Genomic DNA, 25,357 nt, shown 5'->3' with positions numbered 1-25,357 from the left:
GGCAGACACCCACGGGGCCTTAAAGGATTCAGCTCTGTCATTTCAAAGCCATTGTTTCTCATTTTTAGGGACTCTTTAATGACTGGTATAGTACCACTGGATTGGCGTAAGGCCAATGTGGGGCCAATATTTAAAAAGGGGTCAAAATCTTTACCAAGTAATTATAGACCTGTTAGTGTAACTTCTATAGTTGGGAAGATACTGGAGAGTTTAATAAAAGACCACAGAGAGGAGTTCTTGCTGGAAAAAAATATTGCAAGCCACAGACAGCATGGATTCATGAAAGACGGAAGTTGTCAAACAAATCTGATTTCTTTTTATGAGGAGGTGAGCAAAACCTTGGACAGAGGGGTGGCGGTGGAAGTGGTATACTTGGACAGAGGGGTGGTGGTGGATTTGGTATACTTGGACAGAGGGGTGACAGTTATAGTTATAGGGGGGGGGGTGTACTCTGTCCTGAAAGTGACAACCCCCCCAACCTATAACTGGCCTTTGGAGTAAGGGGCAACGCAAATCACAAATGAAGATTTCCCAGCACACTCACCACCTAGCCTGCAATAGGCTCTGTTTAACAATTCGCAGTAAAGTGTTACTAAACCCCAGACCCCGCATTCACTATATGCGCTCTCCCCGGATCCCCCCGCATTCACTATATGCGCTCTCCCCGGAGCCCCCCGCATTCACTATATGCGCTCTCCCCGGATCCCCCCGCATTCACTATATCCGCTCTCCCCGGATCCCCCCCGCATTCACTATAGCCGCTCTCCCCGGACCCCGCATTCACTATAGCCGCTCTCCCCGGACCCCGCATTCACTATAGCCGCTCTCCCCGGACCCCGCATTCACTATAGCCGCTCTCCCCAGACCCCGCATTCACTATATCCGCTCTCCCCGGACCCCGCATTCACTATATCCGCTCTCCCCGGACCCCGCATTCACTATATCCGCTCTCCCCGGACCCCGCATTCACTATATCCGCTCTCCCCAGATCCCGCATTCACTATATCCGCTCTCCCCAGACCCCGCATTCACTATATCCGCTCTCCCCGGACCCTGCATTCACTATATCCGCTGTCCCCGGACCCCGCATTCACTATATCCGCTCTCCCCGGACCCTGCATTCACTATATCTGGTCTCCCCGGACCCTGCATTCACTATATCCGGTCTCCCCGGACCCTGCATTCACTATATCTGGTCTCCCCGGACCCTGAATTCACTATATCCGCTCTCCCCGGACCCTGCATTCACTATATCCGCTCTCCCCGGACCCCGCATTCACTATATCCGCTCTCCCCGGACCCCGCATTCACTATATCCGCTCTCCCCGGACCCCGCATTCACTATATCTGCTCTCCCACAGTACACGGAAATGTAATTTTATTAGATTATAAACTGCTAAATACCTTTTCTCATCAGCAGTTAGAGCAATCTTGTGATCAGAGCACTGGTTAAAGCTTGAAGGTTCTCATTCTATGGTCCTATGAGGCTACATGACCCCTGCCCCTCTGTTTGGGCAGTGCTGATTGGGAGGGTGCATGTGATTAGCATAGGGCCAAGAAAGGGAGAGGGAAAAAAAAAAAATCAAGTTACTTACGGTAACGTCTTTTCCGGGAGTCTTTCAGGCCAGCACCTTGAGAGACCTCGGCTCCTCCCCATCTGAGGAAACACCTCCACCCTAAAATAAAAGACCTCCACTCCCCTCCGACCTCAGTTCACCAAACATCCTCCGGTCACCTGGGGGAGACACAACGTGAGACAAAGCAATCACCGCAAATCATGCTCACATAAACCATATCAATACTCGGTGGGAAACCGGTGCTGGCCTGAAAGACTCCCGGAAAAGACGTTACCGTTAGTAACTTGATTTTTCCCCTTACGTCTTTCAGGCCAGCACCTTGAGAGGATAAGCGAGTACTCACCCCTCGGGCAGGCTAACTGCTTGCAAGACCTTACGACCAAAGGCCTGCTCCTGCACCGAGACCAGGTCCAACCTGTAATGTTTGGCAAATGTGTCATAACTGGACCATGTTGCCGCTCTGCCCCGGAGACGCCCCTGCAAACTCAGCCTGAGTAGCCGCCACCGCTCGTGTGGAGTGCGCCCTGATACCGTCCGGAACCTCCAGGCCTTCCGCCTGGTATGCTCCAGAAATTGCCAACTTCAGCCAACCTGCCAGCGTCCCTCTGGACGCCTTTTTCCCTTTCCTAGTTCCCTTAAAAAAAAAAAAAAAGGATTCGATGATCCTAACCTCCCTATTCCTTTCTAGATACTGGAGTACGCACCTCCTGACATCCAATAAATGAAACTTTTTCTGATCATCCCCAACCGGGTCAGGAAAAAATGAGGGAAGGACTATGTCCTGTTCCCTCTGGAATCTATGTGCCACTTTTGGGATGAAGGATGGGTCTGTTCGAAAAACTACCCTGTCCGGAAAAACACGGAGATAGGGCAACCTAATGGACAACGCTTCCAACTCACACACCCTCCTTGCCGTGGTGACCGCTATTAAGAAGGCAGTCTTGATGGTGAGTTCGTCAATCGAGCAGGACTCCAGGGGCTCGAATGGCGTCCTCGTCATCGCACCAAGAACCCTGGCTAAATCCCACATCGGGAATGGACTGGCCCTTGGAGGCCTCTGTCTAACTAGAGCCCTGAAAAATCTAGCCACCAGCGCCTCCCTGGCCAGGGGTGTCTCCAGGAACACGCTGAGAGCAGAGATCTGTCCCTTGAGCGTGCTAACCGATAACCCCTTGTCAGCCCCCGCCTGCAGAAATTCCAACACAGACACTAAGCTGTGGGTTGTCAGCGACATCTGATCACACCAAGCAGTAAAGCGACCCCAGACCCTACCGTAAATGGCCTGGGTCTCCTCTTTCCTACTGGCCAGTAACGTGGCCACTAACCTGGGTGAAAAACCTTTCCCTAAGAGGAGCTGCTGCTCAGAAACCAAATGGTTAACCTCAACTTCCTCACGTTGGGGCAAAGGACCAGTCCCTGCGATAACAAATCCTCCCTTGGTGGCAGTTCCCAGGGCGGACGGGAGGTTAAACTCTTCAGTGTGGCGAAAAGCCCTCCGTGGCCAGAAGGGAGCTATCAGAATCAATGAGGTTCTGAATTTCCTCAAAACTAGAGGAAGCAAGGGAACCGGGGGGAAGGCGTAACACAGCCGGTAGTCCCACCTTTGACTCAGCGCGTCCACCGCCCTTGATCCGTCTCCACGAGATAGGGAAAAGAAGGCCGGGACCTTGTTGTTCCCTCCTGAGGCAAAAAGGTCCACGTCCGGGGACCCCCACCTCAGCACAATTTCCTGAAACACCTCGGGGTTCAGGGCCCATTCCGATTCCCTGAGTCGTGTTCTGCTCAGAAAATCCGCTTTCCGGTTTAGCTCTCCTCTTAAATGCACCGCAGACAGGGATGCCAAGGTCACCTCTGCCCAGGACAAGAGCGTCGCTGCCAAGGCTCCAAGGGTCCTGCTCCTCGTTCCCCCTTGCCTGTTTACGTACGCCACTGTCGTGGCATTGTCCGACAGGACTCGCACATGGTGGCCCCTGATTCTCTCCTGGAAGGCCTGAAGAGCCTCTGCCACTGCCCTCAGCTCCCTCCAGTTTGAGGACATGTTCCTCTGTTCCCAGGACCATTCCCCTTGAGCCACCAATCCTCCCAGGTGGGCTCCCCATCCTCTGGAGCTGGCATCCGTCGTTACCTCCCTGGATACTGGGAAGCACCATAATAACCCCTGGGTTATACTGGACGCCCTTCTCCACCACCACAGCAACCTCTTTACACTGGGGGGAACCAGTACTCAGTCCTCCAAGGAGAGAGTACACCCGTCCCAAACTCTCAGGATCCATAACTGGAGAGGACGCATATGCAGACCCGCCCATTGCACTGCCGGGATGGAAGCCGTCAGTAGACCCAGCAATGACATGACCTGTCTTATCGCTATTGGCCCGTTCCCCTGCACCAGTCTGATCCCAGCTTCTAGCTTGGCCACCTTCTCCAAGGTCAGGCTGACCCTCTGACTCACCGAGTCCAGAGAGTAACCCAGATAAACCATCCTCTGAGAAGGCACCAGACAAGACTTCTCAAGATTCACCATCCACCCCAGGTGTTCTAAATAGCCCCGCACTATACGCAGATTCCGCAGAAGGTGAGCCTCTGAATCTGCGAAGAGCAGCAAGTCGTCCAGATAGGCTATCACTGAAATTCCCATCAAACGAATAGGAACTAGTGCCTCCATCAGAACCTTGGTAAAAATTTGCGGGGAGGAGGACAGGCCGAATGGAAGAGCCCTGAACTGCCAGTGTCGCACTCCTCCCTCTACTGCCAACCTGAGGAACCGCTGAGAAGTTTCCGCAATGGGCACATGCAGGTATGCGTCCTGCAGGTCTATGGATGCCATAAAGGACCCTGGCGGGATCAGGGACCTGACTGTAAATTTAGACTCTATGCAGAACCTCCGGTAACGCACAGACCTGTTGAGGGGTTTTAGGTTCAAAATCAGCCGGAAAGCTCCTGACGGCTTTTGAACCAGAAATACATGGGAGTACACCCCCTTCCTTTGTTCCCCTTCTGGGACCTTGACTACAACCCTTCGGTCCTCTAGATCCTCTAAAGCAGTGATCAGGGCAGCGGCCATTGCCGGGTTTCTCGGACGCGACGTCACCATATATCTTTCGGACGGTGTCCTTACAAACTCCACCCGATAACCCCTTCTGACAATATCTAAAATGAAGGGGCTGGTGACCACCGCTTCCCACTGCGGGAGGAATGCCGCCAATCTTCCTCCCACAGGAGGCATCGAGTCAGTGTGTCTTCCGGGGCCGTTCAGGAGGGCGAAAAATCGCTCCTCCCCTGCCCCGACCTCTCTGTCCAGTAGGCCTACCCTGGCCCACCGGTCTCAGGCTCAGTCTCCTTAATGGACGGGCCCTACGTGTCACTCCCTCCGGTAACTTCCTTTTGAGGGGAAAAGATTTCTTCTTGTCTGCCGTTCGGTCCAGTGATTCCTCTAACCCTGGGCCGAAGAGACAATCTCCTGTGAGAGGGATACCGCACAGTCTGACCTTGGAAGTGATGTCCCCTTGCCACGTCTTTAACCATAGTGCCCTCCTAGCCGAATTGGTGAGAGCCGCAGACCTCGCCCCCAACCTCACCGACTCAGCAGATGCATCCGCGATATAACCTACCCCCTGCAGAAGGGTCTCAAAAGAGGCCAGGATCCTTTCCTTGGGGGAGTCTGCCACTATATGAGCCTGCAACTGAGTAAGCCAGTACTCCAAGTTTCTGGCTACCACCGTCGAGGCCATGGCTGGTTCCAGATTATACAAGGTTGAGTCCCAGGCTCTTAAGAAGGGATTCCGCTCTATCCAGCAAATCTGGTAGGACCCCCATGTCCTCAAACGCCAGGTCCGTCCTCCTAGTCGTTTGGGAGAAGGCTGCGTCTAGTTTGGGGTTCTTGTTCCACACTGCGGCGGGATCCTCACTAAACGGGAACTGTCTTTAATGATTTAGAAAAGAACGGTTTTCTCTCTGGGTCCTGCCATTCCTTCTTAATAGTCTCGATTAAGACATGTACAGGGAAGATTCTGTAACTATGCTCCTCCAACCCTTGATACATCTGGTCATGAAGAGATAGGGTCTTAACCTCCTTTATGTCCAGGGTCTCATAAATAGCCCCCAAGAGCTCATCCACCTCCTCTAAGGACAATTTATACCAGGAGGGACCCCTACTTCCCTCCGAGGGACCCTCCCCTGCAGACTCCTCTGACCGGGAATCCCCTAATGGTTCCCCCTCGTCCCTAGCGGCTCCGTGCTGCGACATAAGATCGCCGGGGGAATGCGTAGACTGGGGAAGCGCAAACCGCTCCATGAGTTATTTAAAGGAGTCAACTGTACTAGTCAACTCCTTTACTGACCTAGCTAAGTCCCCCTGCTCAGGCCTGTCTTGCCTCACCAACCCCTCTATGCATGGGCCACACAGCACCTTCCTCCAAGATTCTTTTAACACCTCCTTGCAGGATGGGCATCTCCGTTTGGGCTCCTGGTGCTTAGTCTTAGCCCGAGCCTTGCCCTGAAAACCATAAAGGGGCAGGGGGGGGAAGTCACCACCTAATATCCCCAACCGGGTCCTTTTCCCTGGCAGAGCCCAAGGGCCTGCACCCACCGCAGACCCCCCTGCCCTACCCTACTGGGAATGCCTCTAGAGCTAGGGGGCAACAGATAGGGGAGGCCTCCACTGAGGCACCTTACCTGCAGCTGGCGTCTCCTGGTCCCGGTGCCTCAGACATCGCGCTCCGGGAGGGTGGTCGCTAGGAACAGGCCTGTCCCCCAGGCTACTATGCACCGCCATTTGAAATTCACGCGCCGTGGTTTAGGGCCGCGACAGGAAGCCGCGGCCCGGGGTGAAGCCCCACCCCTTCTGCCGGAACTCACCGTCTCCCGGCCCAGTAAACAAGCCTGCCAGCATGGGAAGGAGCGAGACCTCACCCTGATCCTCACCAGACCGTACCACGGCCACCCTGACACCCCAACTCGCCAGAGGGGGTCGGGGGCGAAGTGCAGGTACGTGCCGAGCCCCGTCACCCGGGGTGCGCGCCCACTAGGGAGGATGAGCAGCCGGACCCTCCGGCCTTCACTCCTGTTGGGAATGCAACAGCATGTACTATATATAGTATTGTGTGGTAATATCACTTGACCAGTAGATGGCACTGTACACTAAAGGTTACTAGTTGTGCATATGTGAAAACTTGTTTGTTCCTCTTCTCCATCATCTCTTCAGGAAGTAATGAGTCTGTTATACAGTCTGCTGCAATGTGCTCTGTATGTTTGTAACTAAAGCCACACAAGTAAAGCCTGAATTCTGCTATCACTACCAGTGTCTTCTATAACACATAACCAACAGGTTATGGGCCCAGCTCCAGACACTGAAAAAAGGAAAACTACAAGCCTGTAAGTGCTGTATTCACAATCCTACCAATTCACTGAAAGATGGCAAGTGCTTCAGATATGAAGTTTACAATAGCAAAGCTCAACAATACCAACTATGGAAGTTTAAGCTTGAAATGCTGTTATCCAAAGATGACTTTGGGCCAGTACTAGATACACACAGACCCAATGACAAACCAGAAGAATGGGACAGAAAAAAAAAAAAACAGGCGAGCAAAAGCAGTCATAAGCCTGTTAGTGGAGGACGATCAACTCATTCATATAAGGAAAGAAAGCACAGCTAAAGGTATGTGGACTGCATTACAAAGACTGCAAGAATGTGCAAACCTAAACAGTAAACTATATCTGCTGCGCAAAAAAGGGCAGGAATTCGGTGAACATGTAAATGCTATGCTAGAAATTGTGGACCAGCTGGGTGCAATAGGTGAAGAAATAAAAGACAACCATGTTGTGGCGCTACTGCTATGCAGCCTTCCAGAATCATACAGTGCCCTTATAAATGCTCTAGAAACTAGACCGGAAACTGAACTGACGCTAGAATGTTAAAGGGAAAATTAATTGATGAATACAGCAGAAGAAAGGAAAATTTGCATAGTGAAGAGAACGAGAGACCAGAGGCAGCTCTGAAGGCATAAGACAAAGCAAAGAAACCAGGGTATGTTTTTGCTGCAAAAAGGCCGGTCACCTGAAAAAGAACTGTTCAATATGGAAAGCTGAGCAACGAAAGCGGGAGCTACCCACAAGAGAAAGAGCTAAAGCAGTCATGAAAGAAAATGAAAGTGCATCATGGAGTGGTACTTTTAAAGTGACTCAGAATAGTACCTCATATGGATGGTACATTGATTCAGGGGCAACAAGTCACATGACAAGCAACGAGACATTTTTCACAGAAATTGATTTTAGTGTAAAAGATAGTCTTCCCAGCAAATGGGAAAAGTATTACAGCGGAAGGTAATGGTCAGGGATTTCTGAACTGCAAAACGCCATCAGGGGGCAAGCAGAGCATCCTTGTAAATAATGTTCTATATGTTCCAAGCCTAGAAGGAAGCCTCCTATCCGTTAAAACCCTTTAAAGCAATGGACTCACTGTCCAGTTCAGAGGTGATGAATGCACAATTCAAAATGGAAAGCAAATTCTAGCAAGAGGAAGGTTAAATGAATATCTGTACAAAATCATCACTGAAAGTGAGAAGGCTAATGAGGCCACTCATAACCCACATGACAAGTGCATCCACCTGTGGCATAGAAGATTGGGGCATCGAAACCCAGAAGCTATAAAGGACTTTGCAAAGAGAGGTCTATCAGAAGACATGAAAATATTGCCTTGCCACACACTCAGCAAGTGCACGTGTTGCATCAAAGCAAAGGCCACCCGAACCTCTCTTCCACAGACCAGTCAGAGTAAAACCATTAAACCCATGGAACTGATACACAGTGATGTGTGCGGACCAATGAAAACCATCACACCTGGTGGGAACAGATATTTACTGACTTTCATCGATGATTATTCCCGGTACACAACGTATCTAATGAAGCACAAAAGTGAGACATTAGAAAAATTTCAAGAGTTTGTAGCTATGACAAGCAACAAGTTTCAAAGGAAACCTGGAATAATACCTAAAGAAACAAGGTATTATACACCAAACAACTGTACCATACACTCCTGAGCAAAACAGTGTAGCGGAAAGAAAGAATCGCACTCTTGTAGAAATGACCAGATGTATGATTACGGACGCTGCCTTACCTAACAAATCCTGGGGAGAAGCAATAATGACTGCAACATATCTACAAAACAGGCTCCCATCAAAAGCTATTGAGAGTACACCATATGAAATGTGGAATGGATCAAAACCCAACATAGGACATATCAGAGTATTTGGCTGTAAAGCATATGCCCACATTCCAAGTCAGAACTGCTCCAAGTTGGAGAACAAAGCCATAGAAGGCATTCTGGTGGGCTACAGTGAGCAGAGTAAGGGATATAGAATCCTTTGTCCAAAGACCAACAAGGTCACAGTAAGCTGCAGTGTTTATTTTGATGAAAGTGAAGCACCAGAAAATACAATTTTTGAAAAATGTGGAGAGGATTTACACACTGAATTGACAAGATACACTGACCCATGCGAAGCAGGACAAGAGCCAGAACAAGAAGTGGAACTTACAATAAACGATCCAATAGAACCCACTGAACAACAAGAAATCAGAAGATCCTCTCGAATGACAAAAGGGATACCACCCCGCAGGTTATCATACGCTGCTAACACACATCAAACACAGGAGCCAACATCCTGGGAAGACATAGAAACTTTGCCGAGAAGGGAAGCCGATCAGTGGAGAAAAGCAGCTGAAGAAATAAAATCACTTCAAGAAAATAAAACTTGGTCACTAACAGAACTCCCTCCTGGTCGCAAAACCATCGGAAGCAAATGGACTTTTAAAGTAAAATATGATGCAGAAGGAAACATCCATAGATACAAAGCAAGATTAGTTGCCAAGGGATACTCCCAGAAATTTGGAGAAGATTACGATGAGACATTTGCTCCAGTTGTGAAACATTCTACTATAAGAACACTCCTTAGTATTGCTGCCGGAAAGGGAATGCAAGTAAAGCATCTAGATGTCAAAACTGCCTTTTTGTATGGAGACATCAAGGAGGATCTGTACATGGAACAGCCACCAGGCTTTGAGAAAGAAAAGAACCTTGTATGCAAACTGCAAAAGAGCATCTATAGGCTCAAGCAAGCGGCGAGTGCATGGAATGAAAAAGTGAACGAAATACTCAGAAAAGAAGGGTTCTCAAAAAGTAAAGCAGATCCATGTCTGTATTCAAAGAATCAAGAGAACAAATGGACATACATCCTAATATACGTCGATGACATCTTGATGTGTTTTGAACAAGAAGGGGACTATGACCAAATAGTTCACAAACTGAAACAAAATTTTGAAATTAAAGAGTTGGGGAACATTACTCACTATCTAGGAATTCAAATAGAGCGGGAAGAGGATGGAAGCTATCTCCTTAACCAAAGTCAGAAAATTACAGAAATGTTAGAACAGTTTCCAATGCAAGATGCAAAGGAAGTGAAAACACCAATGGAACCAGATTATCTAAAAAACAATGAAACAGAAAACTTGTTACCCAACAATGATTATTACCACAGGGCAATCGGAAAATTGCTATACATCGCCACCGTGACAAGACCAGACATCGCCCTAGCAGTGGGAATACTTTGCAGGAAAGTCACAACGCCGTGTCAACGCGACTGGAATGCAGCAAAGAGGGTAATGCAGTACCTAAAGGGAACAAATTGGATGAAGCTTCGACTTTCAGCATCAAACCCAAAACTGATTGGATATGTGGACGCCGATTGGGCTGGAGACACCACTGATCTACAAGTGGTTACATCTTCCAGTATGGACAAGGAACCATAAGCTGGTCTAGTCGGAAACAAGGGACTGTTGCACTCTTCAACTGAAGCGGAATACATAGCAGCAGCACATGCATGTCAAGAAGCCATTTGGATTTGTCAACTTCTACTAGACATGGGACTGAATATGTCACAACCCACACCCATCTTTGAAGACTATCAGGGATGCATAAAGCTTACACACTCTGAGATTAACCCAAGAACCAATCACATTGATGTAAGATATCATCTGCTCAGAGACATGCAAGAACAAGGGGTTATCGACATCCAGTACTGCCCATCAGAGGAGATGACTACAGACGCACTCACCAAACCTTTGCCAAGGGAACGCCATTGTTTTCTACAAAAGACTAAATGTCATAATTATGCACATGCTGTTGAGAAGGGGTGTTGGGAATGCAACAGCATGTACTATAATGTACTACATACAGTATTCTGTGGTAATATCACTTGACCAGTAGATGGCACTGTATGCTAAAGGTTACTAGTTGTGTTGTGTAAATCTTGCTGGTTTTTTCTTCTTCTCTATCATCTCTTCAGGAAGTAATGTCTGCTGTAATAGATGTCTGCTGAGAAATGTGCTCTGTTTGTTTGTAACTTAAGCCACACAAGTAAAGCCTGAATTCTGCTATCACTACCAGTGTCTTCTATAACACATAACCAACACTGCAGAGAGCCAACAGGGGATCAGTTCCAGTAATTTCCCCAAAGTCACCCTCCCTGCCCACATCTGATTCACCCAGCTGCCTGGGCCCCCCCTGCTGGCCTGGGCCCCATACAGGAGGACTGGTGATATCCCCCTCATCTATGGCCCTGTAGTGGGAGCCTAGGCAAGAAAAGCAGGAGCACTTTTGGTAGCACTAAAGGTGATAAAAATTAGCATTTCACTTATGCAAGGGGGGGGGAACCAGAATAAAGGGGAGAACTCAGTTTAAGGTACATGGATGTGCAGTGCCGCCTTACATGTATTAGCAAATTTAGGTAACAAACCTCTTTTCCAAAAATTTTATTGTACTTTTCAGAGTTCTCATTACAACAAGAAAGTTAAACACTGAACAGGATCTTACAAATGGATACAGATCAATGTTATAGCCACCATTAGAGTTGGTGTAAATTCAGGACATCTCCATCCACAAATGTTGTGCATTTCTGGAAGATCAGATCTGTACTTTCAGGTTCTTTAGCTCCTTGGAGTTTTTGAAAAAGATGGGAGGTGGCATTCCTGATCATGTGACCACTACATGGTTCTCATCTCCATCTTAGAAATATTCCAGTTCATCGTCCTTTCCCTTATCTGGCTGGAAAGACACCAAAGTGGGTCCCTCCCCTGTAACAGGCAGAGGTACGAAGACTCGAGCGTGGATATAAGTGTCCTCTCCAGTGTTCACCTGGAAAGAGCAGAAAAGTTAATTCCACCTTTAATTTTGTGTTTTCACTGATATTAGAGTTATATTATTAACTGTTCTACCAGAAGAACAGTTCCAAGATATCTGGGGGTGACTTTAGATTGCAAGCTCCTGTGGGGCAAGGACTGACAACTGCTGGAATGTTGTCTGTACAGCGCTGTGGAATAGGTCAGCTATAAAAATGAAAGTGTGCAACTCTGGGGGATACAATAGAGCAGGGGTGTCCAAACTATGGCCCTCCAGGTGTTGAGGAACTGCAAGTCCCATGAGGACTTGCAAGACTCTGACATCCACAGGCAAGACACCCAGAGGCAGAGGCATGATGAGACTTGTAGTACTTCAACAACTGGAGGGCCATAGTTTGGACACCCCTACAATAGAGTGTAAGCTCTGAGGATATAAAGTCAGAAGCATTAATAGTGTATGACTGCTGCAGACATTAGAGTGTAAGCTCCTCTGGTGCAGTCATCTGACTGTCAGTGTTCTCTATACAGCACTGTGGTATGTCAGAGCTATAGAAATGTATAATAGCGTGCCTGTGGGGGGACATTGGAGTGTCCTCTGGTAGAGACTGATATGACCAGATCAGTGTTCTGATCAGCACTGGAATATGTCAGCTATGTGTAGTCCAGGAGGGTGGGGGGTGTGGTGGAAAACAGAAATCAGGTGGTGTGGGGGCTGCAACTGGGGTGGTAGACTGGAATGGGGGGCAGAAGTATGACATTAGAGAGTTGAAGACTGCAGCAGGAGGGAGGGGTGTGGGGCAGAGGACAGTAGCTCAGGATGGGGGGGTGAAGAACAAGGGGACCATAATTTTAGTTGGTGGAGTGAAAAGGGACCAAAAGCTAATGGAGGTGTGGAGCAATGATTGTAGGGGCCAGGCAGTAGTGTTAGATGGAGGGGGTAGTGTCATCTGATGGGGGTGAAGTTAGGGCAGCATTGTGGGATGGGGGGTTAGGAGTATGGGGCAGCACTAGTTTTCCTCCAGCTCCAGTGCTCTCCTCTGATCTCTGGATATGGTTGCAGACAGCAGGAGGCGGTGGGACATGTCCTAGGGAGAGCACTGGAGCTGGAGGCAGAGAGGTCAGGCAGCCGGAGGTGGTGGGACGTGTCCTAGGGAGAGCACTGGAGCTGGAGGCAGCAGGGGCAATGGTGCACTATATGGTGGTTGTCATGATCCAGCCAAGTGGGAGAACATCTGGATCACATTGTGGTTCATATAGAATGCCAGTCATGGTCTGCCCAGAGAGACATTTCAGAACACAGGATCACAATACTGTCTAGAGTTAAATATGAAACTCAAAACCACAATATTGCCGTTTACCAATCCTTAAGACATGGCATCTGCATTAGTTTAGGCTTTTTTCACCAGTAACACCTCCTGTATTATAACACACCCCACTCTGGATGAGCACTCTGCAAGAGCTTCTGACAGGAGGGGGGGCAGACTTTGTATCAACAGGTGAAATAGAAAACTGGTTTAACTTTCCCTGGCTGATAACACTGTCTGAATCATGAGTGGTACACTGAGTGGCATATTGGGGGGCAGTGCTGGGGGGTGCAGAGGGGAGAAGTGACAACCAGGAGACCAAATGCTTCTGCTAGACTCCAGGGGAGAATATAGCAGCCAGTCAAAGTCTTTAGGAACAGACTTCCCTGCTGAAGACTAGCCAACTGCCATTTTCTCCCCTGTGCTGAATAGAGGAAGCATTTAGAGTTTGCCGGTTCTGAAGCTGTGCAGTGGGGGAGATTTACTAAAACTGGTGCACGCAGAATCTGGCTGCCATGCACAGCTGCACCAATCAGCTTCAACTTGTTCAATTAAACTGATAAATCCTGAAAGCTGATTGGTTATTATACACAGCTGCACCAGACCACCAGTTGTAGTAAATCTCCCCCTGTATGTCCTACATCCATTTTGCCTGTAGGGCACCAGAACATGTGCCTCCGCTTCTGTTCCCCAGGGGCAAGACAGACATTGGATATTTTCGATACATTAACCCATTTCCCACCTGTAGGATGTCATATGATGTCCTCGGGTCAAAGTGGACATAGGACGAAATACTAGGTCGAAGCCTGCACCAGGCATCAATTTTCTGCCCCCAATTCTCTTTCTAGCAGAAGAAATTCATTCACTTCTGCAGGTGGAGTGTAAGGTTCAGCCAGAGCTATAAACTGACAGTGACTAGTGGGACATTAGTGTGTTACGCCTTAACCTGACAATGATCCATAAACCCCAAAGCATTACCTTGAAAAAGTAATTTGTTCCGGCAACAACCTGAGTACTGACGAGGATCGCCTTAAATTCCGTGGGGTTTGTCCCGGACTGTTGCTCATACTGAGCTTTCACCTGAAAAAGAGGAAAGTTCAGGTTGGGAATGGCCCAGATATAGACCTGCACTCAGTACCAGCTATAGTAGTCCTTGCTGCAGAGGATCAGACTAAGTCACCGCAGGCCAGGGGCCGGATGTGGACATTGGCTTGCCTTTATCTGGTCCTTGGGGCACTATGCAACCAACTGACACCATTCACCTATTGATACCAACAAAGGGACAGAGTTTCTTCCATTCAAAGAAATGATTGGGATCAGTTTATGCCCACCAACACTGGGGCAATGCCTACTCCCATTGGTTACAGTTTAGCCCCTCCAAAGTCTGAAGGACAGAAAACTGGCCCTTTGCGTAGGAAGTTGAAACCTCTGCTATAGACAATTGCAAGCTTTGTAGTCTTTGCACACCATTTTATCCCCCCCCCCCCCCCCCCCCATCTCTTATCTGATCTGCCAGGCTGCACTGTTAAGGATCTGGCAGCAGACCCCCACAAAAAAAAATAAAAAATTTGGGCATGGGGGCTCACCTAAAATCCATACCACACCTGAAGAGCAATTCTTTACATTCAGCTGTCTGTGGGGAGCCCCACTGACAGCTAAAAAATTCACTACTAAAATACCACAACTTATTATAACTCACGTGGCATTTTAGTAGTAGCTGCGTGCCCTTACCCCATACTCAGAGGCAGTAAGATACCACTTAGTAAATTGTCCCCTCTGAAGGTCAAACTTTCATTAGGTGCCAAAGTTCAACCATGAACCAAACTGCAGTGGGGGGGGGGGGGTTGTTTAGCCCATCACTAATAGTAACCAATCAGCATCTAACATTCATTGTCAAGATTCAACAAGCTGAAGATGGAAGCTGATTGGTTGCTATGCACAGCTGCACCAGGTTTGATCATTTCACTTCATTGTGGTTTACATTTCAGGGATCCAGGGGAAGGAGGGGGTCTCAAGAAGCTTCTTATTAAAGGACCATCCATGTCCACCATACATTGGAAGTAGAGATGAGCGAAGAAATGAAAAATTCGATTCGACTGATTCGGCGAATTCGTGGACAATATTCGATTCGAATAAATTCGCTGTGAATTTAACTTAAAAAAGGGTGTTTCTAGGCTTCAGAGAGACTTAATATTAGTGCAGAACACTGTACCTTTAATTTAAATGCCCTTGGAGTCTGCTGGGGAAGAGAAATAATACTGTCACTCAGTATGACATGCAGATGAGTGCCGTCGATCTTAGAATCACCGCACACTTCACTCATTTGGCCAGTCACGGGGCCAAAACCAGAGTGTGGAGCCACAGTGTGGCGGTGGAGGCAGCAGCAATGGGAGGCCATACAGCAACCTATGACAAAATGGAAACCAGCAGGAGTGTGAGGAGACCTGAAAGTGGCACATGGCAGAGTGGGAGCAATGGGAGGCGGTACAAGGACCCATGTCACACTGTGGACCCAGCAGCAGCGTGACGAGGCGGTACGGGGGCCCATGGCAGATTTGGGGCCTGGCAGCACCTATGGGAGGCCTGTAATCTGCCAGCAACCTATGACAAAATGGAAACCAGCAGGAGTGTGAGGAGACCTGAAAGTGGCACATGGCAGAGTGGGAGCAATGGGAGGCGGTACAGGGACCCATGTCACACTGTGGACCCAGCAGCAGCGTGACCAGGCGGTACGGGGGCCCATGGCAGATTACAGGCCTGGCAGCAGCAATGGGAGGCCCGTAATCTGCCAGCACCCTATGACAAAAAATGGAACACACCAGCAGTGTGTGAGGAGACCTGAAAGTGGCACATGGCAGAGTGTGGCGATGGAGACAGCAGCAATGGGAGGCCGTACAGGGACCCATGAGAGACTGTGGACCTGGCAGCAGCATGAGGAGGCGGTATAGGGGCCCATGGCAGATTAGGGGCCTGGTAGCAGCTATAGGAGGCCCGTAATCTGGCAGCACCCTATGACAAAAAATTGAACACACCAGCAGTGTGTGAGGAGACCTGAAAGTGGCACATGGCATGAGAGACTCTGGACCTGGCAGCAGCATGAGGAGGCGGTATATAGGGGCCCATGGCAGATTAGGGGCCTGGCAGCAGCTATGGGAGGCCCGTAATCTGCCAGCACCCTATGTCAAAAAATTGAAAACACAAGCAGTGTGTGAGGAGACCTGAAAGTGGCACATGTTTGGGGCATGATTCATGGCGGATTTAGTCAGTTGTGTCAGGAACTGGTGGTTTGAAATCCAGACTAATCCACGCCTGATTCATTTTCACAAACGTGAGTCTCTCCACACTTTGGGTGGACAGTCGTGTCCTCCGCGGAGTTGCAATACCTCCTGCCGCACTAAACACGCGCTCCGATGCCACGCTACTGGCCGGGCATGACAGCCTTTCAAGGGCAAATTCAGCTAGTTGGGGTCAAAGGTCAAGTTTCGTTGCCCAGTAGTCAAGGGGATTGTCTACCTCGGTTGGCAGGGTGCTGTCCAAGTAGGCCTAAGCCTGTTTGAGGTCCTGCTCCAGGTCCACCCGATGCTGCTGCTGGTTAGTAGTTTCCTCACTGCGCTGGTGAAGAAAGCTACTCATCATCGACTGCAGACTGAGGCAGCCGCTGCTGGTGGAGCTGCCACTGCTCCTACTACCCCACCCCTCCCCTGCTGCCATGCCAGCAGAACGCGAGCGCACAGGGCCCACAGTGTCTGAGGATGGACGTTGGCGCACAAAGGCAGAGACCAACTGACTACATAGGTGGTTTTTATAGTACGTAATTTTGGCCTCCCTCTCAGCAGGTGTGAAAAAGGCCACCATTTTGGACCGGTAGCGAGGGTCCAACAAGGTGGACAGCCAAAAGTCATCCCTCTGTCTGATGGTTATTATTCGGCTGTCGCTACGCAAGCAACCGAGCATGCTATGGGCCATTTGTGCCAAGGAATGCGAGGGACTCCCTGCCTCCATCTCCACAGCATACTGCCACGGTGCGTCTGGGTCCTCTGTCTCCTCCTCCTCCTCCTCTACCAGATGCTCCTGCTCCTCCACTCCTGTCCGCTGAGTGGAAAAACCACCCATTTCACTCAATTCCTGAGCACAAATGTCCTCCTCTACCTCCTCCTCTTCTTCCTGTCCTGCCCCCACAGGGGTCATGTGGCGTTGAGATCTGTGCGCCACGTCTACCGCACCCTGACCAGCCATTGTTAACAGCATTTGTTCCAGGACGTGCAACAGAGGAATGACGTCGTTCATCCCATAGTCCTGCCGACTCACGAATAGCGTGGCCTCAAAGGGCCTGAGCAAGCGGCAGGTGTCACGCATGAGCTGCCAATGGCTGACATCGAAGTTACACAGGGGAGTACCTTTATCCGCTTGTAACATCAGGAAATCGGTGATGGCCTTTCGCTGTTCGTAAAGGCGGTCTAACATGTGTAGGGTTGAATTCCACCTTGTTGCAACGTCGCAGATCAGGCGATGCTGTGGAATTCCGTTCTGCCGCTGCAGCTCAATGAGGGTGTGCTTTGCGGTGTAGGAATGGCTGAAATGCATGCACAGTTTACGTGACATTTTAAGGATGTCTTGCAGTGGGATGGTGGATTTTAGGAACCGCTTGACAACCAGATTGAACACGTGAGCCATGCATGGCGCATGGCACAACCTTCCTTGACGCAGAGCAGACACCATGTTCTTTCCGTTGTCGGTCAACATGGTTCCGATTTTCAGTTTGCGCGGAGACAGCCATCTGTCGATTTCTCTGTTCATTACACTCAGCAGTTCCTCCCCTGTGTGACTACGTTCGCCAAGGCATACCAGGTGCAGCACAGCGTGACACCGTTGCGCCCTGCACATGTGATATGCCGGTCGGGTAATGGGACTTGGCACGGGGGTGGCGGCTGAGGACACGGCGGAAAAAGAGGTGGTAGAGGCGGACATGTTTGCTGGACCAAGGACGTGCAAACGTGGAGGCAAAAGCGTCGTGACCTGTCCAAGTTGCTGGTGCGGCTGTGCCGGCACCACGTTCACCCAGTGGGCCGTAAATGACATGTACTGTCCCTGACCGTAGTTACAGCTCCACACGTCGGCGCTGCCGTGCACTTTGGCAGAGACCGACATGCTCAAAGACTGGCCCACCATCTCTTCTACATGTGAATGCAGGGCTGGCACTGCCTTTTGGGCAAAGAAATGACGGCTTGGCACTCTCCACCGCGGCGCGGCACAAGCCATCATTTCTCGGAAAGGTGCTGAGTCCACCAGTTGGAAAGGGAGGGACTGCAGCACCAGCAACTTGGACAGGAGGACGTTCAGCTTTTGCACCGTCGGGTGCGTGCTCGCAAACTGTTGTCTCTTGGAAACGGATTCCAAGAAAGACTGTTGACGGAATCCGAGAAGAGGAGTAGCAGGAGAAGGAGCATCTGAACGAGCGGAAGATGCCAACGAGCGACAACTCCCCTCAGCAGAGGTGTTGGAGCCTTGACTGGCTGATAGAGGGTGATTGACGACGTCGGGTGACGGAGCAAGTAACGGAGCGGGTGATGGAGCGGGGGCTGGGGCAGGCAGAACCGCCGTATCTTTATCACGGTTTTCCCAGGCCACCAAATGGCGACGCTGCATATGCTGACGCAACGCTGTAGTCCCAACATGGGCCCCCTGGCCACGCTTGCATTTCTGGCCACATAGTCGACATACGGCTACGTTTACTTCCTCGGGCGGCTTGACGAAAAATTGCCACACCGCCGAGTAGGAAACTTTGCCCCCGCTACTCCTCACTGGCTGACTGCTACTTCCTCCGTGCGCACCGGCACCACTACTGGCCGTGGTGGTAGGCTGCAGTGGAGCTGGTGCTCTACTCCGTGGACGTTTGGCTCCACTGACACTGATGCGACCCTGCTGCCTCCTGGGCAACCCACCGACTGTTTCGCTCGCTGCCAAGCTGGCACCCTCTTCTCCTGATGATGCGGAAGAAATTGCCTGATGACGACGAGGCAGCCAAGTGCGATCAACCTCCTCATCATCAATTAGGGTCTCCGCCTCACTACTAGCCCCCTCGGCTGCGTCTGGGTCAGGAGACAGACCTGTCTCTAGACCGGCTACAGAGCCACTCTCCTCGCCAGTACTTCTTCGCCTGGCTGCTGAAAAGGCCGATGTCTCCCCCCGTTCCTGACCGCCCTCTGTTAGCTCTTCCTCACTGTACAGTGGGGCTGAGCCCACAGCATGCGATACTTCGCTTGGTGAGGGAACAGCAAAGGACAGGGGCAGGTAGAGGACATGTGATTTCAGTGGGCTTGCTCCCGGGCCATGCCAACTAACGGTTGTGTCTGACGTACCCACCGACCGTTGGCTGTAGGTGTCAGAGGTGACCTGGGAAGAGGAAGACGACCGAGCCAACCAATCAATGACGACAGGGTTGTCGGTGGAGACACGACCGCTGGATGACACCGGGAGCACTGGCCTCTGGCTGCGAATAGTGCTGCCTCGACCCCTTCCTCTGCTGCCACGTCTGCTCGCTCCTAAAAAATTGCCTCCTCTGCCACTCCTCTGCATGTTGTCTGACATACTCTTTAATTCAACGATTATGTGTCCCTGAGTAACAATTCTCTGGCACTCAGTAACAATTCTGTCTGTCCCTGAGTAAAAATTCTGTGGCCCTAAGTAAAGTTTCTGTGGCCCTGAGTAACAATTCTCTGGCACTCCGTAACAATTCTGTCTGTCCCTGAGTAACAATTCTCTGGCACTGAGTAACAATTCTGTCTGTCCCTGAGTATGAATTCTGTGGCCCTAACTAGCGTTTCTTTGTCCCTAAGTAACAGTTCTGTGGCCCTGAGTAACAGTTCTGTGGCCCTAAGTAACAGTTCTGTGGCTGTGCGAGTAACAATTCTGTGTCTGTGCGAGTAACAATTCTGTGGCCCTAAGTAAAGTTTCTGTGGCCCTAAGTAACAATTCTCTGGCACTCAGTAACAATTCTGTCTGTCCCTGAGTAACAATTCTCTGGCACTCAGTAACAATTCTGTCTGTCCCTGAGTAAAAATTCTGTGGCCCTAAGTAACAATTCTCTGGCACTGAGTAACAATTCTGTCTGTCCCTGAGTATGAATTCTGTGGCCCTAACTAGCGTTTCTTTGTCCCTAAATAACGATTCTGTGGCCCTCATTAACAAGTCTGTGTCCCTGAGTAATAGTTCTCTGTCCCTAAGTAACTTTTCTCTGTCCCCAAGTATCGTTTCTGTGGCCCTAACTCTGTCCCTGTCCCTAGTACAGAGCGGTCTGCCTCTGTTCAATGACTGCAGGCAAATGAAGAATTCCAAAATGGCCGCTATTTATAGCTCGACCATTACACAGTGCTGGCTGGCTGGCTGCTGATTGGCTGATGCGATCACATGTAGTTGAGGAATGCATTATGGGTCAGCGCGCCTTGTCTGCGCGCCTTCCCAGACATCCCCGCTCCGTCGCCGCACATGTCAGCCGCCATTTTCTGAAAAATTTCGATTCGCGCGTCCGAATTAGGCTATTTTTCGGATTCGGCACGAATCAAAATTTTTCCGATATTCGACTCGAATTCCACTTCGGATACTTCGATTCGCTCATCTCTAATTTGAAGCCTTTGGGAATTGCAGCTTCAGCCATTATAAACTATAGGTGACTACAAGACCAATTCACAATGTCAAGCTAATAGAGTACATTGGAGCTCCCTCATGGGGCCCATTTATACCAGCAGGTGCACAACATGCAGACTGGATTACATTGTTACAATGCATTGCAAAGCATACTTGGAATTAAAAGTAAAAAATACAATTCATGCAACTCCAAGCTGACAATGTAATGCAGTTTAATGAACACACTTGTATGGTGTAAACACAACACAGGTCAATGGCTTCTCAGGGTCCCAATGCAGATCATCACACCTGACATGAACCAGTCCTTAGGATTGGATCCCCAACCACTTACCTCATCAAGGATGGCCTGATCTTCTGCAGTAGGTTCCCTGGGCTCACTCAGTCCTCCATCTATTACTTGTACAGCCTCAACCATCTTTGTAAAGTTCTCAGTAGACTAATACAGATCACCCAGTACCTGGGCTTATATACCTGTGGGCTGTACCATTCCACAGAGAGGGTGGGGGTGTTCAGTAATGACTACACCCTGCATGTGATGGGCCATTCTCAGGAGAAAACTGATACTAGGCATTGGAAATGACGTCATACAAATCAAAGTCTGTGCTAAGAAAATCAGTGGAATGGTATGAGGAACCTATGGATCCCTGGAGGTAAATCTGAGGTCTCTGGTATTACATTCTTCTTTTACTGACCGCCCACCTAAAGGAAAACATGATGCAGGTGCCACGTGATGCAGCAAAAATTACTGCCCCCCCTGCATTCGTAGTAATACTATTGCCAAACATGAGCCATTCAAGTGAATGGGAACCGCGCCCACAACCACCCTGCAACCTGCGATGGTTCAGCCCTTTCAGGGTTAAATCAGACATCTGCAGCTGATATCTCTGAGCCCTGGACATGGGGTGGGAGCAGACAGGTCATCACCATAGGAGGCACTGCTGGCCATACCCTACTACACCCTACTTAAAGGAACAGTATTGCTTACTGGGGACACCATTCAGACACCTAGACCCGAGTTCAGAGGGACCTGAGCCTCGTTTAGACTTGCAGTTGGAGGGTGGTAAAAATGAGTGGTTGAGCCACTTTTTTTGCCACCTACCACCCGCCCCTATTGAGCTGCAATTAGCAGGGGATGGGGGTGTTTACATGTACCGGCCGTGATGTTTCATTTTGCCCCCACTGCAAAGTTGACACAACTTGTAGCAATTGTCAGGGGCTACACATTGAAGTCAATGGGGAAGCACTGCAAACGCCCGCATTGCATGCAGTTGCAAGGCATTTGTTGGCAAAAATGGGGTTAAAACAAAAGGCGTCAAATCTCTTCCTCATTGCCTGTCAGTGCGATCCGAACACGGAACAGGCTTCAGGGGCCAGGGAGATGTAGATGTACGTCTAGATCTACCGTCACTTCTGAGCTCTCCAGTGCCAGATTTAGGCCCCCGAGTACTGGCCAGTAAGGCTTGGTTCACATATATGCATTTTGTGTTTGATGCTTTCTCCAGTGCTTTTTTGCGTTTTGTTCAGCTCTCTTTTTTTTGTTAAAGTGGAATTTTTCTTGTTGCTGGGCAGAATAAGAATGCAAAACGCGGGAAAAATGTACTACCGTGCATTTCAGCAGCTTCTCTATTGAACTCTATTGTAGTAAAAACGCTGCTTTTTGCTATTAAAAAGCCCCCAACCCTTTCCAAAAACGCAGCAGCTGAAAAAAGCGCAGATGTGAATATGTTCCATAGAAAACCATGTTACATGGACTGTAGTGCATTTCTGCAAAAATCAATAAAAAACACATTGGTGAGAACGAAGCCTAAGGGAGAGGTTGACAAAGACTGCCAAACCGTTGTCCCAGCATCGCCCCCTAGATAGCACCTTCCCCAGTATAAGGATTGGGGGTCATTCACTGGATTAATACCAATTATATACATTCATTTACAACTGTTTCACATACTTGATGTGATTGCTGCCATTTTCCCTTTCTTTGGTGATCGTAGTATTCCATATATTGTTCCAATAACTATCCCCTCCTCAGCCCGGGTGTGTCGGAGAGCATGGGGCTGCTTACAGAGCAGGGGCGGACTGACAACTCATGGAGCTCCCGGGCAGATGGGGATCATGGGGCCCCTGTGTCCTTGCCCACACTCAAAACACACCCAAAAAAGCCTATAAAAAGGTACCAGGGGCATTTTATGGGGCCCCCTACTGACCCCGGGCCCTCGGGCAGTGCCCAAGTGCTCGAATGGTCAGTCCACCCCTGTTACAGAGTCGCGGGCCCTGGGAACAGGGGGCCCGAGAAAATACCGGCTCTTTGTCAGTGATGTGATCTGTATATTATTGGACTGTTTCTTTGCAGCTACAGCTACCTGCACCCCCTGAACCCCTGAAGAAGTTATATGTGAAACGCGTTGAGACATCTTTCCCCATATTTGTGGTTTCCCCCCCACCATCTATATGTCATGTTGTGACTTGGTTTCTCATGATATGATCAGTGTATGTGGGGGTGATGCTGACAGGGGTGGCTGAGCCGTTTATCTTACAAATAAATGATTTTAGGGGTTCAGGCCCCCCCAAGGTATTTTAATGATTTTGTAATAAAAGTTTTTGTTTTCCAAAAATTGTTGTGAGTTGTGTTTCTGAAGGGAGGTTTTCAGCACCGTTAGAAAATCCCACTATTGTTCTTTTTGTTCACATTATATGCATTCTTGGGATTAGGAGCTGAGTGAGTCCAATGGGTCTATTATTTGGGTTTATATTCAGTACCGATCATCTTTCCTCATAGCTGAGCTCCTCCCAGCCTCTTATGAGTTTAAAGTGATTGGAAAGGCAGATTTAAAAAAAAAAACAAATATGTTATGCTTTCCTGCTCTGTGCAGTGGTTTTGATCCTCCTCTTCTCAGGTCCCCCGCCAGTACTCTTGGCTCCTCCCTCCTGCCAAGCTGCTTGCTATGGAGGCATCCAAGCAGGCTCACTCCTGAGCCACTGCTCTTTGTGTCCATTCACACACAGATGTGGTTTGGCCGTGCCAACAACTCTGTCCTCATTGGCTCACTGGCTGTGATTGACAGTAGGGAAGCCAACGGCTATCTCAGCCAATGAGGAGGGAGAGACTCGGGACAGCCGAGGCTCTGGTGCACAACGCTGGATTGAGATGAGGCTCAGGTGAGTATAGAATGAATGCAGGTGAGCCTTTACAACCACTTTAAGTGCTCTTCTCTGCACTGAAGTTTTGCAACATCCTTTTTGTGAACTTGTAAGAAGGGGTTTAGTGAGGGTTCTTCTAACAGTGACCACTCCCTTTTGAAGGCATGCTTTTGGGATTGGATCCCCCCTCTTCCTTTATATAGTTGTAGCACCCTTCTAGTTAGCTAGGAGGAGCTAGAGTCCTGATTGATAGAGAGGAGGGCAGCCTGGGTGTAATAGCCAGAAGGTCAAATTGTGGTCAGGAGCAGGCCAGCCCCTCTGGAGTTTCTTCCTGCTCTAGGGCTTTGCAGGAAGGCCTAAAGGCAGTGGGTGGATCTGAGGAGTGGCTGGCTTGCGCTCTTGATGGATCCTAGTCAATCCCCAACAGAAGGCTTGGCAAGGGGCTGGGGCATTCTAAAACGTGTTGGAGCCTACTCAACTAAGAGAAAGTTGGGATAGAAGAGAGTGAGGAAGATGTGAGGCTGAAGGCAGTAGGCTTTGAGGAGGCCCATTGGGATAGGGCTTACCTGCAGGCCTGGAGCTGGAAAGAAGGAAAGCTCAGAGTTTTGCTGGCCCCCAGAGCAAGGACTACCTGTACTGCAGGGAAGGAGCGGACCAGTTAAAAGGCCTAGTAGCAGCCACCAACCCATCAGCGGTACAGGAGAGGATCTGAGTGAGTAGACCTGCATCCCCTGGGCAGATAGGGGAAGGAGCACTCTGATGGGAAACCAACTGTCTATTTGGGATTGTCTATGTTTACAGTAACAGACACCAGATCCCCTGTTCAGGGATACCTCCAGATTGCTGGGTGAAGAGAAGTTTATCTAGGGTCTGGGGTGGTACATTAAAGAGAGGCTGGATAGCTCTCCAACAGAGACTGTGCTGCAGTGAAGGCTTATAAATAGTTCCAGGATGTTGTCCTTGTCACGATCGCAGCGTCAGACCCCAGACCTTCTCACCAAACTCGTGACCAAAGGACTAGCCGAACTAAAACCGCGATGTCATGTGCGTAACAATGCCACACCCAACTGCACCCTGCACAACGATTTTCCAGCTAATTGGACCACAATCGTTGTACCGGCAGCCTGAGCATTTGTTACTGGGTCAGGTTAATTACGCAATTAACCCTTCACACTGCCACCACCTCCTTTTTGTACAGAGAAAGAGGAAACTCGGCGATATCAGCTATAACACTATAATGGTTGAGATAATCGTCTGTATAAAACGGTCACCGGGTGTCTCTGAAGTCAAGGACCAATACCCCGTTTAGGGCGTGGAGGTATGGGTGGATACCTCAACTAGAGCCAAAATCTCCCTTAACTCATATTTTGGCCCATAACTTTCCATCTGCACAAGTGACATTCCACCCGCGGGTAGATTATTATGCAGACACGTCTGAGGATTGATTAGATATGAATTATGAAATTATACACTGTTCGGTTCACGAGATCTACTTTTCTGTTTTCCTATGTATTCGAGACAATGCAAGTG

General features: G+C 49.4%; 2 protein-coding genes across 3 annotated transcripts in view; both read right to left on the bottom strand.

Annotated features, from left to right (window-relative positions):
• The window catches only part of LOC149444274 (leukocyte cysteine proteinase inhibitor 1-like), a 68,835-nt gene that overhangs the window by 11,690 nt on the left and 31,788 nt on the right, over window positions 1-25,357 (bottom strand). The window lies entirely within an intron of this gene.
• On the bottom strand, window positions 11,364-21,110 carry LOC149444276 (cystatin-A-like). The gene is made up of 3 exons (XM_089654723.1): window positions 21,024-21,110; window positions 14,027-14,128; window positions 11,364-11,760 (listed from the first exon to the last, which is right to left on the bottom strand). Exons 1-3 carry the CDS (start codon window positions 21,105-21,107, stop codon window positions 11,632-11,634), a joined length of 315 nt encoding a protein of 104 aa, XP_089510849.1. The 5' UTR covers window positions 21,108-21,110; the 3' UTR covers window positions 11,364-11,631.

This window comes from Staurois parvus, unplaced genomic scaffold (assembly GCF_062004578.1).
Source record: "Staurois parvus isolate SC_StPar_1 unplaced genomic scaffold, SC_StPar_1.0 ptg000794l, whole genome shotgun sequence".
NCBI classification, from domain to species: Eukaryota; Metazoa; Chordata; class Amphibia; order Anura; family Ranidae; genus Staurois; species Staurois parvus.
The sequence above is the reverse complement of the archived record's forward strand: the minus strand, read 5'-3'. Positions and strand labels throughout refer to the sequence as shown.